The 14,149-nt window shown below is 41.1% G+C and overlaps 1 protein-coding gene across 5 annotated transcripts in view; it reads left to right on the top strand.

Annotated features, from left to right (window-relative positions):
- The first annotated feature begins 214 nt into the window (after positions 1-214).
- rbm33a (RNA binding motif protein 33a) overlaps positions 215-14,149 on the top strand; it is a 203,636-nt gene continuing 189,701 nt past the window's right edge. For all 5 annotated transcript variants that reach the window (XM_070881642.1, XM_070881644.1, XM_070881643.1 and 2 more), the window contains exons 1-2: positions 215-413; positions 3,580-3,658. In XM_070881642.1, coding sequence (XP_070737743.1) covers positions 395-413; positions 3,580-3,658 — 98 coding nt within the window. In that variant the 5' untranslated portion in view covers positions 215-394. The remainder of the gene's footprint in view (positions 414-3,579; positions 3,659-14,149) is intronic.

The following is a 14,149-nucleotide window of genomic DNA, read 5'->3' as shown; positions in this document are numbered from 1 at the left end:
CCACCAAAGAACTCACTTCAGGAGTGGAAGCAAGTCTTCCTCGATTGTGAGGGACTGTCTACGATGATCATGATGATAATGATAAATGCCTTGTCTCTGGGTTGGGTGTCATTGTGCAAAATACAATGGATTGACCCTCCCAGCAGGGATGGTGGGCTGGCTTCCGCACGCATGCGCGGCGCCGTGGTCCTCCAGTGGACCGTGATGCTGCACGGGGCAGCGCCAGCCCGCCATGTTGTGATTTACTCTCTCTCGACGAGCAAACATTTCAATCGGGCCTTTTATTTATTTTTCTGCCTTTCTCTGGGCTCCCGGACGGGGTGAAGTGAATCGGGATCCGGGTTGATGCAGCTGCGACGGCAGACTTAAAGCGAAAGACACTCGGAGCAGCACGATGGCCTGCAACGCACAAGGTAATTCTCCCCAGGCGCGGGTCCATTGAGTGGGTGGGTGGAGGGGGAAACACAAACAAGTCACTGAATTACAAATAGTTCGCCTTTAGTTTAAAGCCGGCGGGCCTGGGCCTGGAGGTGGAGGTGACCAAAGCCCGGCGTGTGAAGAGAGCGAGGCCTAGACCTTGGTCCGGCGCCGGCCTTAGAGTCGCAACCCAGCCCAGCCTGGGCCTGGTTGTCGCTGCCTGGCTCGCTTCTGGAGGCCGGTGCGGCGGCGGGGTGGACGGTTCCATCGCTGACCGTCTCCTCCTCCCCCTCCCCGGTGGGTTGCGGTTTTACGATCCCTAAATGCGGGGAAGGTGTTGTGTCTGTTGTAACCCATCTTTCTCCAGCCCTCCCCCTTTTTCCAGTCCCAGACATTATTTACAATATTTATTGAAAGGGAACCCGGTGACTGGAATTATAAAAACGTGTACTAATGGAAGAAAGCAGCGCAGATAGATTATTCTCTCTGCATTGTTTTCTTCCATTAGTACATGTGGTGATGATTGGACAAAGAGTTGGCCACTTTGAAAACTAATATGTTTACCATTTAGTATCAAAAGCTACAAATTCCTGCTTGTATTTATTTAATCACCGCCTCTTGGTTTATTTTTTTCTTTTCTTTTTTTCCAATCGTGGCACGATGCACCATACTAGTTCACTTTGGTGTCTGAATAATGAAATGATATATAATGTAGCAGATCTCTTGCTGTGTTACTCACAATCTGGAGCACATTTTTGATGTTTAGGTCCCAAACTGGCCTGTGCCTTTTAAGGCCACAGCTTTAAATGAGCAAAATCCATGTGATTATAACTGCCTAAATCTATCAAATGTCAGTTCTAATTATTTGTAAATTTCAGGTTCTTGATCAATAATTACATTTTAATAGTTAAATTCCTATTGTTTAAATAATTGAATTCATTTTTTAATGCTTCAAAATAGACTTTGAATTATCAAATTTACACGAAAGTTTACATGCTTTATGGTTGCCAGCACAAAATGAGTGACAAGATGCAAGTATATTCTATGGAGTTCCTGAGTTGCACTGTTTACCAACTGGCAGCAGTTGAGTATTTCATTCAATACAAGTGCTGAGAAATGTTAGCAGTTTCATGAGTGTGCATGTTAGAGGAAAACAGCATACCCATTATATAATAAATCATAAATGTATGGGAAAATAATAAAGAAAAAGTAGTGCTGATTTGTTGCTGAATCTTCCCCCATCCCCACAAAGTATTGGTGTATGAAATAATTTAAAAGAAATGGGAGGCGACTAACCACACATTTCCAGAGATGAATTTGGAGAACAAATAAGTTTTGGGGTATTGAAATACAATTCAGATTTTAATTAATGTTTTGGATGTTCTAGAGCTTTAAAGGAACAAATATCAGGACTGAGGGCCATGCAAAACTGGAGAGAACTCACTCAAAGAGCTGTGGTCATCTGTCAGTATATCATCTTCATGGTGTTCCTGGTTTTTGGGAAACCTAATTTCTAAAACCCAGTGTCAACAGTGATCCATTTGAGCAGTTGACTGTATTAAGGGAATGTTTTTCTCTTTGGCCTTACTTTTTTTCCCTCCTGTTCTCTCTCCTTTTCAAATTCATTTCGTCATGTTCATTTTTTTCAACATGAAGCACCAGAATTAAGTATCCAGATTGCACGAAGACTGTCCTGGATCTGGTGGTTGCCTCGGAAAGAAAGTGTAACATATAAACATGAATGCTGTGTTTAAAAAAAAATGAAAAGTGACAGCAAGTCAAACATTTCGAATGTTGCATTTATATGACAATTATCCACCTTAGACTGATGGTCATAGACAGTGCCTCATACATTGCCTGGCTTTAACTACTGCTCTGCTCATGCCAAAGCTCTGCACACTTATAAAGCACACAGTTACACTGAGCTTTCTGTTCCCGCGAGTTTTACACTTGTTCTCAAGTCAGATTGATCTTTGATTCTGAATTTACATTGCAACTTAAGCGATGGTACTAAAATCGTAGCGTAGATGCACTGAGTTTTACGTGTCACTTGTGTTTATATAGTGCACTTGATGTATCTTAGAGTTTGTGACAGTTTGAACTAATATAGTTATGTTTCTTCAAATGTGTGGTTTTATGCCATACACCCATTTCATACTGGTTTCATTTACAATGTATCCTTGTGAAAATCCACAGTGATGATATGTCCTGGTTAGTATTCATTTGAAAAATAAATTCTGTTTATTTAAAAAAAAATACAAAAATAAATGTTAGCTTTATTCTGGATGGTGTCGAGCTTCTTGAGTGTCATTGTGGCTGCAATTATCCAGGCAAATGGTGAGGCTTCGAGCCTTGTAGATGGTGGAGAGGCTTAAAGGGTCAGGAGATGAGTCACTCGTTGAAGAGTACTCAGCTTCTGCTCTGCTGTTGCAGACATGGTGTTGATATGGCATTTCCAGACAGGTCATCATTGATCAGAAACTTATCAAGATGTTAATGGTGGGGGACTTGGTAATCGTGATATTGTTGAAGGGAGATGGTGGTGGGGGGGGCGGGGAGGAGGTCAAAGGGATGTGGTGGTATGCAGTTCTACTGATGGCCCACAGTACCTCATGGTGCCCAGTTTTGGACCGCTCGATTTGGCCATAGTCTGTCAAACATAATATAGTGGAGTGCCACACTACACGAAGTGGGTCTTTTTGATGTCGAAATGGAATTTTGTCAGTTGCTAACGTTGCTTGAGGCTGTTGAATTGTATACTTGTGTCCTCATTCATTTACATTTAATCAGAAATTTGTTTGACTTTCTCTCACTTTTCATTAGATTTTGCATTCTCGACCTTGAATTATATGGGCATCAGTCAGACGGATTGTTGGTATAAACCATAAAATACAGTTTGTGTTGCTCAGCTGATACTTGTGCAATTGGTCCTTTACAACCATTTAATGTACATATGAATCCTTTGTCTTACATTTATTTTGGACAATTATATCTGAGCAATATTTCAACACTGACAATTTCTCATCTTGACCACAAAAGGTTAAGTAAGATCAGTAAGTTTAGAAATTGTTAGTACAATGTATACATTTAAACTGTTTGGTAGTATTTCTGGAGAGTGACTTGTGTTTGGCTAATTAAATCTTTGTTTTTTTGTTTTTATAGAAGATGAATTTGACCAGGTTGATAAACCCGGTGCTGAGAGATTTCGGAGAAGACGAACTACCAATGAAGAATGGGACAGGTAACTCAAGAATTTGATTCTTGGAGAGTATTTTCAAAATTCTGAATTGCTCTCTGTTAAACAAATGGTTAACAAATGCGTCTGTTACTAGCAGATGATAGACTCATCTTCAAAAAATGATTGGAGAAATTTCTTTCAATGGGTGGATGCCGGGAGGTTGTATTTTTGTAGAAAAAGCAAAGTCTACTTCCTTCTATTGAATTGACTCATTAAGACCCTCAATCCTGCAGGGCATTCCTCCTGCTTTTCTAAGTCTATGCAGTTGGGTCCTTACTTAGTCTGTTAGGGATGGCGAGTAGCTCAGTATAATATTCTCTCCAGGCCTCTGGGATAGTCCCATAGACTACTGGTCTCAGCAGTCTTTGATACTAGCTCAGAGGAACTCTTTTATTCATTACTAACTTTAGCGAACAAAAAAACACTCGAGTATCATGATTGTGTGATTACACCCCCTTGTGAATGAATCAACTCTCTGATCCCACTACATCTCCCGAAAGACTCTGGCGGCCTAACAACATGCTGCACCATAATCTATCTTTGCAGCAGTGCTTGCTTGCTCTGAAGAGGCTAAAAGTAAAACTTTAAGGACCCTTTGCTTATGTCTAATAACTTTCCCTTGCTGTTGCTGTTACTTAACAGGTTGCTGCTTAATGCAGGAACATCTAGTTTCAGCTTTTTTGATTTCAGCTATACAGGTAAGGAAATCATTGATCAAGTCAGCTGCCTTAGAATCCACACTATTGGCAGTTGTACAGATCTAGTTGCAGGAGTCTTGGTTAGCAATATCTTCTGTGTGGTTAATTGCCTTGGTCTGATCACTTGAAACACAGAGGCCATCAGCCTAAGACAAGTAATAGTTGCTCTCTTGATGAAATAGATTCCCACAATCAGGTTCTTGGACTTGCTTACCCTCACTGGGGGAAAGTAAGGATAAAATATCACAGTGAAAGTCATCCCCAGTCCATTTGTACATCTAGTGGCTCTTTACAAAGTCGCAGAGGCATGGGCTATTTACGCTGATTGCCCATTCTCTTGGTGGGTCGTAATGCTGAGGGTAGTTGTGAGCAAGGGGATGTGGGACTCAGCATGACTGTTGTTTCAAAGAGCCAGATGGACTGAATGGTCTCCTGTGCTGCAAGTTTCTATGATTTTATTCTATGAAAATAATTCTTCAAATGGAGCAGAAAGCCAATAAAGCTTAATTAGTTTTCAGCTATGGTTAATTTAGATATTTCACGATGGAGTTTAGCAGCCCCTCTGAGCCAGTTTTAAATAAAGTATGCAGAAAGTTGAATAATTAAAAAAAAAAGAGGTAGTGATCGTGACATTTACTCTTCCAACTCAAGGTAGCTACCAAAGTTAAATTTGCATGGTTGTAATGGTATATGGATTTAGTGTTGTGCTTCATCTGCTATTAAAACTGCATCAAGAATTATATGGACTACATAATACCATAGTTTCATAGTGCTATGTGACATAGAAACATAGACATAGAAAATAGGTGCAGGAGTAGGCCATTCGGCCCTTTGTGCCTGCACCACCATTCAGTAAGATCATGGCTGATCATTCACCTCAGTACCCTTTTCCTGCTTTCTCTCCATACCCCTTGATCTCTTTAGCCATAAGAGCCATATCTAACTCCCTCTTGAATATATCCAATGAACTGGCATCAACAACTCTCTGCGGTAGGGAATTCCACAGGTTAACAACTCTCTGAATGAAGAAGTTTCTCCTCATCTCAGTCCTAAATGGCTTACCCTTATCCTTAGACTGTGTCCCCTGGTTCTGGACTTCCCCAACGTCGGGAACATTCTTCCTGCATCTAACCTGTCCAGTCCCGTCAGAATTTTATATGTTTCTATGAGATCCCCTCTCATTCTTCTGAACTCCAGTGAATACAGGCCCAGTCGATCTAGTCTCTCCTCATGTCAGTCTTGCCATCCCGGAAATCAGTCTTGTGAACCTTCGCTGCACTCCCTCAAACAGGCACTTAGTTATGAAGAATTTTCATTGGTTGACGGCTTTTCTATATGTTATTGAGAGCAAAACACAATTATAAAAAGGCAAAGAAATCATAAATTATACTTGTGCTGATAGCTGAAGTTGTTTTGAAACAATTAAGTTGAAGTACCAGCCAGAATAACTTCAGCTCTCCGTTTACACTACAGCAGCAGATTCGGACGGTCGCAAAATAAATTCCAGTGTGAAGTGCATGCATGTAGAAGCGATTTGTAATGTTGCAGCATGTCTTGCCTTTTATTGATGCTGATGTAATTATTAGATTACCAGTTATATATACTTAGTGTACAGTCCCAGGGCTTGTTGAAGTAAGCTTACATATATTTCCCATGATGCTGTGTACAGGAGACTTGGAGAATATTAGTTATTCCTTGATTCCTGTGCTATAAGAACTTGAAGGAATGATTCAAAAATATTTGCTGGATTAGTATGCATCATAATCATTAGTAATACTTAGCTATAAGAATAAGGCTAGTAGCCAGTGAGGCAGAAATTATATCAGCTTCCTTATCGAACACATTTTGGAAAAGACCGGTTTAAAAAAAAACATGAAAAATGGAACAAGAAAAAGGCATCAAGCTCGCTCCTTCCACATATAAGAACATAAGAATTAGGAGCAGGAATAGGCCATACAGCCCCTCGAGCTTGCTCCGCCATTCAATAAGATCATAGCTGATCTTTGACCTCAACTCCACTTTCCTTGATTCCTCGAGTCCAAAAATCTATCTATCTCAGCCTTGAATATACTCACGACTCAGCATCTGCAGCCCTTTGGGGTAAAGAATTTCAAAGATTCACAACCCTCTGAATGAAAAAATTGCTCCTCATCTCAGTCTTAAATGGCTTACCCCTTATCCTGAGACTGTGACCCCTGGTTCTAGAACTCCATCCAGGGGAAACAACCTCAGCATCTACCTTGTCAAACCCCCTCAGAATCTTGTATGTTTGAATGAGTTCACCTCTCGTTCTTCTAAACTCCAGAGAGTATAAGCCCAGTATACTCGATCTTTCCTCATAGGACAACCTTCTCATCCCTCAATCTAGTGAACCTTAGTTGCACTGCCTCAAAGATAAGTAAGTCCTTCCTCACATAAGGAGACCGGAACTGTGCACAGCACCACGTTTCACCAAAGCCCTGTACAATTGTAGCAAGACTTCCTTACTCTTGCAGTCCAACTCTCTTGCAATAAAGGCCAACATACCATTTGTCTTCCTAATTGCTTGCTGTACCTGCATGTTACCTTTCTGTGTTTCCTGTACGAGGATACCTAAATCTCTGAACATCAACATTTAATAGTTGTCACCATTTAAAAATAGTCTGTTTTTCTATTCTTTCGACCAAAGTGAATAACCTCACATTTCCCCAGATTATACTCCATCTGCCACCTTATTGCCCACTCACTTAGCCTGTCTAAAGTGGAGATTAAATAATTAACCTCGACACCGTCTGTTAGGAATTAGACACATGTCCGTTTATTTTACTTGCAAGGGAGAAACGAACCTGCAAATCAGCCCCTGCTGACTCCTCGTTCTCCCCGAACAAAGAACACACAGGGTTTTTATACAGTTACTCGGCCTTTAATGGCCGGACATTCAATACATGAGACATACATTGATTCAAATGGTCAAAACCCTTGTCGCTCAAAGCAAAGGTACGATACTGACCACGCTTGTCCCCAGTACTTTTCCACAAACCTCACCTGAGTCCTGGGAGTGATTAAAATACATTGGAATATTATCTTGCCTCTCTTGCGCCTTGCTATGAGTTATACCAGAGTGGCCCCCCTTTCAGACTGCAGCATCTTAATTGTGCTTCGTTATGTGACCTTTGCTTTTCTAAGACCAGGTCCCTCATCCATCTTGTTATTTCAGGCGAGTGGTGCCTATTTTGTCACTGCAACCCTGCAACAACTCAGCTGTCCTGCTGCTTCAGCAGTGTAGAAGCTGTTGCTACCCTGGCTTTTGCACGTTCACATTTAACCCTTTATCCATGTCTGGTTCTCTGTCCAGTGTGACCTATTGTCCCACTTCACTGTCTATATCCTTTTGCAGGCTCTTTGTGTTCTCCTCGCAGTTTACTTTCCTACCTAGCTTTGTATCATCAGCAAACTTAGATACATTGCACTTGGTTTCTTCATCTAAGTCATGAATATATATTGTAATTAGCTGAGGCCCATGCAACACCCCACTAGTTGCAGCCTGCCCTGAAAAATGATCCGTTTATCCTACTATTTTCTGTCCGTTAACCAATCCTCTATCCATGCTAATATATTATCACAACCCCATTTGCCATTATTATTGGGTAGCAACGTTTTATGTGGCACCTTATCGAATACCTTTTGGAAATCCAAATATACTACATCCACTGGTTCCCCTTTATCTACGCTGCTAGTTACATCCTCAAAAACTCCAATAAATTTGTCAACAGTTTCCCTTTCATAAAACAAAATTAATTATGCCTGATCATATGATGATTTTCTAAGTGCCCAGTTACCATTTCCTTAATAATGGATTCCAGCATTTTGCTGACAACTGATATCAGGCTAACTGGCCTGTAGTTCCCTGTTTTCTCTCTCCCTCCTTTCTTGAATAGCGAGGTTACATATGCTACATTCCAATCTGCTGGGACTGTTCTAGAATCTAGGGAATTTTGGAAGATCACAACCAATGCATCCGCAATCTCTGCAGCCACCTCTTTTCGAACCCTAGGATATAGACCATCAGGTGCAGGGGAGTTGTCTGCTTTCCCATTAGTTTCTCGACTGATAATTAGTTGAAGTTCCTCACTCTTATTAGCTCCTTGGTTTCTTGCTATTTTTGGTTGTGCCTTTGACTGTGAAGACAGATACAAAATATTTGTTTAAATTCTCTGCCATTTCTTTATTCCCCAATATAATTTGTCCTGTCTCAGTCTCTAAGGGATCAACCCTTACTTTTGCTACTCTCTTCCTTTTTACATACTTGTCGAAACTCTTACAATTTTCAAAATGTTTCTTGCTAGTTTACATGCATTCTATTTTCTCTTTTTTTAATCAATTTTTTGGTCATCCTTTGCTGGTTTCTAAAGCTCTCCCAATCCTCAGGCTTACTACTATTCTTCACAACATTATAAGCCTCTTCTTTTAATCAAATAATATCCTTAACTTTTTTAGTTCGCCACGGATGGATTACTTTTCCTGTGGAGTTTTTATTAATATATTGTACATTTGTTGAGAATTTTTGAATATTTCTTACAAATATTTGCCACTGCTTATCTAAAGTCGCATCTTTTAATCTAATTTTCTAATCTACCTTCACCAACTCTCCACCATACCTATGTAAATGCCTTTATTTAAGTCTAAGATTCACATTTCGGACATAACTATTTCACTATCGCGCTCAATGTGAAATTCTTATCATCTCTTTCCCCAGAGTATCCTTTACTATGAGATTGCTAATTAACCCTGTCTCCTTACACAATACAAGTTTTAAAATAGTCTCTTCCCTGGTTGGTTGTATGACGTATGATGATGTGGATGATGTGGAATCTATATGGGTAGAGCTGCAGAATACCAAAGGACAAAAAACGTTAGTGGGAGTTGTGTACAGACCTCCAAACAGTAGTAGTGATGTTGGGGAGGGCATCAAACATGAAATTAGGGGTGCGTGCAATAAAGGTGCAGCAGTTATAATGGGTGACTTTAATATGCACATAGATTGGGTTAACCAAACTGGAAGCAATACGGTAGAGGAGGATTTCCTGGAGTGCATAAGGGATGGTTTTTTAGACCAATATGTCGAGGAACCAACTAGGGGGGAGGCCATCTTAGACTGGGTGTTGTGTAATGAGAGAGGATTAATTAGCAATCTCGTTGTGCGAGGCCCCTTGGGGAAGAGTGACCATAATATGGTGGAATTCTGCATTAGGATGGAGAATGAAACAGTTAATTCAGAGACCATGGTCCAGAACTTAAAGAAGGGTAACTTTGAAGGTATGAGGCGTGAATTGGCTAGGATAGATTGGCGAATGATACTGAAGGGGTTGACTGTGGATGGGCAATGGCAGACATTTAGAGACCGCATGGATGAACTACAACAATTGTACATTCCTGTCTGTCGTAAAAATAAAAAAGGGAAGGTGGCTCAACCGTGGCTATCAAGGGAAATCAGGGATAGCATTAAAGCCAAGGAAGTGGCATACAAATTGGCCAGAAATAGCAGCGAACCCGGGGACTGGGAGAAATTTAGAACTCAGCAGAAGAGGACAAAGGGTTTGATTAGGGCAGGGAAAATGGAGTACGAGAAGAAGCTTGCAGGGAACATTAAGACGGATTGCAAAAGTTTCTATAGATATGTAAAGAGAAAAAGGTTAGTAAAGACAAACGTAGGTCCCCTGCAGTCAGAATCAGGGGAAGTCATAACGGGGAACAAAGAAATGGTGGACCAATTGAACAAGTACTTTGGTTCGGTATTCACTGAGGAGGACACAAACAACCTTCCGGATATAAAAGGGGTCGGAGGGTCTAGTAAGGAGGAGGAACTGAGGGAAATCCTTATTAGTCGGGAAATTGTGTTGGGGAAATTGATGGGATTGAAGGCCGATAAATCCCCAGGGCCTGATGGACTGCATCCCAGAGTACTTAAGGAGGTGGCCTTGGAAATAGTGGATGCATTGACAGTCATTTTCCAACATTCCATTGACTCTGGATCAGTTCCTATGGAGTGGAGGGTAGCCAATGTAACCCCACTTTTTAAAAAAGGAGGGAGAGAGAAACCAGGGAATTACAGACCGGTCAGCCTGACATCGGTAGTGGGTAAAATGATGGAATCAATTATTAAGAATGTCATAGCAGTGCATTTGGAAAGAGGTAATATGATAGGTCCAAGTCAGCATGGATTTGTGAAAGGGAAATCATGCTTGACAAATCTTCTGGAATTTTTTGAGGATGTTTCCAGTAAAGTGGACAAGGGAGAACCAGTTGATGTGGTATATTTGGACTTTCAGAAGGCTTTCGACAAGGTCCCACACAAGAGATTAATGTGCAAAGTTAAAGCACATGGGATTGGGGGTAGTGTACTGACATGGATTGAGAACTGGTTGTCAGACAGGAAGCAAAGAGTAGGAGTAAATGGGGACTTTTCAGAATGGCAGGCAGTGACTAGTGGGGTACCGCAAGGTTCTGTGCTGGGGCCCTAGCTGTTTACACTGTACATTAATGATTTAGACGAGGGGATTAAATGTAGTATCTCCAAATTTGCGGATGACACTAAGTTGGGTGGCAGTGTGAGCTGCAAGGAGGATTCTATGAGGCTGCAGAGCGACTTGGATAGGTTAGGTGAGTGGGCAAATGCATGGCAGATGAAGTATAATGTGGATAAATGTGAGGTTATCCACTTTGGTGGTAAAAACAGAGAGACAGACTTATTATCTGAATGGTGACAGATTAGGAAAAGGGGAAGTGCAAAGAGACCTGGGTGTCATGGTACATCAGTCATTGAAGGTTGGCATGCAGGTACAGCAGGCGGTTAAGAAAGCAAATGGCATGTTGGCCTTCATAGCGAGGGGATTTGAGTACAAGGACAGGGAGGTGTTGCTACAATTGGACAGGGCCTTGGTGAGGCCACACCTGGAGTATTGTGTACAGTTTTGGTCTCCTAACCTGAGGAAGGACATTCTTGCTATTGAGGGAGTGCAGCGAAGGTTCACCAGACTGATTCCCGGGATGGCGGGACTGACCTATCAAGAAAGACTGGATCAACTGGGCTTGTATTCACTGGAGTTCAGAAGAATGAGAGGGGACCTCATAGAAACGTTTAAAATTCTGACGGGGTTAGACAGGTTAGATGCAGGAAGAATGTTCCCAATGTTGGGGAAGTCCAGAACCAGGGGACACAGTCTAAGGATAAGGGGGAAGCCATTTAGGACCGAGATGAGGAGGAATTTCTTCACCCAGAGAGTGGTGAACCTGTGGAATTCTCTGCCACAGAAAGTTGTTGAGGCCAATTCACTAAATATATTCAAAAAGGAGTTAGATGAAGTCCTTACTACTAGGGGGATCAAGGGGTATGGCGAGAAAGCAGGAATGGGGTACTGAAGTTGCATGTTCAGCCATGAACTCATTGAATGGCGGTGCAGGCTAGAAGGGCCGAATGGCCTACTCCTGCACCTATTTTCTATGTTTCTTTGTCTATGTTTCTATGTATTGTTCTAGGAAACTGTCTCGAATGCATTCTAAGAACTAGTCCTCCAGACTACCTTTGCCAATTTGATAGAATCACCCTGTAGTGGTCATTATTGCACATATTTAATATTCTGACAGATAGTTCTACATAATTTTTCCTCCATTTCTATGGATAATGAATCCAGCATATCTGAAATGGAACTGCGTAAGCCACACTCCTATTCGCATTCTCAATTGTCTATGATAATTTTTCTGCGTGTTGGAAAAAGAAAGACTTGCATTTATATAGCGCCTTTCATGACCTCGGGATGTCCCAAAGTGCTTTACAACCAATTAAGTATTTTTTGAAGTGTAGCCACTGTTGTATCTGCTGTAATCGTGGCAGACCAATTAGCGCATAGTAAAGTCCCACAAACAGCAATAAGATAATTATCAGAAAATCTGTTCTAGTGATGGTTGAGTAAAGACCATTTGGAGTTGGGCTTTTCTGGGAGGCCAATAGGAGTCAGGATTGCCAGCCTTATTAAAACAAAACTCTGCTAATGTAGAGAAACTTGCACTTTAGAGATTTAGAGATATGGAGTTCATTTGGAATTGTCTCCGCAATGCTCGACGTTGTAATGTACAGAGAACGATAAGTGAAGGAAAGTGTGTGTGAGGTGGCTCGAAGGACTTTGTAGTCGTCTGCTTCTGCTACCTGATTTACTGTAAAGTAATAACTCCATTAATTCCATTTTAGTCATATCAACAGTTTTGTTTCTCAACATACTGACTACCGGTATATACTGTCTGGTAAAAATAGAACTCAACCCTCTGGCGAATGAATGAAAGTAAGTATCATGTAAGTTTAAACTGAAGTTCTATAATTTTTATTTGCTGCTCACACTAGGCCAGCACTGAATTTTCATTCACAAATTTAAAAAAAATGCACTGGCAGACCTCCTGTGGCAGCCCTCGCAGTGATTTGAGAGTTTTATAGGATTTGGGTGTTGTGCCAAATAGTATGACCAGGGATATTGATTTGTCCATGGCCCAGAGATGTGGCAGTACTTGAATGGGATCTCTGTTTGAGCACTACGGAGGGAGTTCTGGGAACACTATTGTAGGTCCTGCGATATGGGAGAATTAGGAAGGAAGGAAGGTTCTGAGAGCATTGAGATGGGTCTTGGGATCTGGGAGTTGGGAATATGTCTGAAGAACAGTGTGCATATCAGGAAATTGCACACTTCATTCAGGTAATTCTGGCTTTGGATGTGCAGTTTCCTGATATGTGCTGCTGACGTGCCAGGAGTGTGGAAGCAGAAAATGTACCCTTAAGTGCTGTAAGGAATGCACCGAGTGTAGGAGCGGAAAATCTATCCTCCAATGCACTATTGATGAGAAATGCATTTCCAGTCTTTTCATTTTCTTTTATAAGAAACCAAAATTACAAATGATACTGATCACAGGTGTATCTCAGGAGTTCAAAACACAAAAGCAGCAGTTAATAAATGTCACATCTCAAGTAAAGCTTTGAGAATTCAATTCTGTTTTATTTCAAAGTCTTCTGGATAAAAAACACAAGCTTTCAAAACTGCACAAGGTGTGAGGACAAAATGCTGCTGATGCACAGAATGCCTACAAGCAAACTACACATGCAGTCGGAAGCTTTGCCCAATTGTTGTGTAGTAAATGTATAAAGTCAAAGCCAAGTGGCTGAGAGCTTCAAGGAAAGACTCCAGGGGTTAAATTACAGGGAGAGACTACACAAACTCGGATTGTATTCTCTGGAATTTAGAAGGTTAAGGGGTGATTTGATTGAAGTTTTCAAGATACTAAGGGGAACAGATAGGATAGATATAGAGAAATTATTTCCGTTGGTTGGGGAGTCTCGGAATAGGGGGCATAGTCTAAAAATTAGAGTCAGACCTTTCAGGAGAGAAATGAGAAAGCACTTCAACACGCAAAGGTGGTAGAAGTTTGGAAATCTCTTCTGCAAATGGCAATTGATGCTGGATCAATTGTTAATTTAAAATCTAAGATTGACTGATTTTTGTTAACCAAAGGTATTGAGGGATATGGGGCAAAGGCGGGTATATATAGAGTTAGGTTGCAGATCAGCCATGATCTCATTGAATGATGGAACAAGCTCGAAGGGCAAAATGGTCTCCTCCAGTTCTATGTTAATAAAAGAAAGTACTTGCATTTATATAATGTTTTTCATGACTTCAGGTGTTCCAAAGCTTTCACGGTTATGAAGTACATTTGAAGTGTAGCCACTGTTGTAACCTAGGGAAATGCAGCAGCCAAATTACGTATAAAAGGTTCCCAT

This window comes from Pristiophorus japonicus, chromosome 5 (assembly GCF_044704955.1).
Source record: "Pristiophorus japonicus isolate sPriJap1 chromosome 5, sPriJap1.hap1, whole genome shotgun sequence".
NCBI lineage: Eukaryota > Metazoa > Chordata > Chondrichthyes > Pristiophoridae > Pristiophorus > Pristiophorus japonicus.
This window is presented reverse-complemented; position numbering and strand designations above follow the sequence as displayed.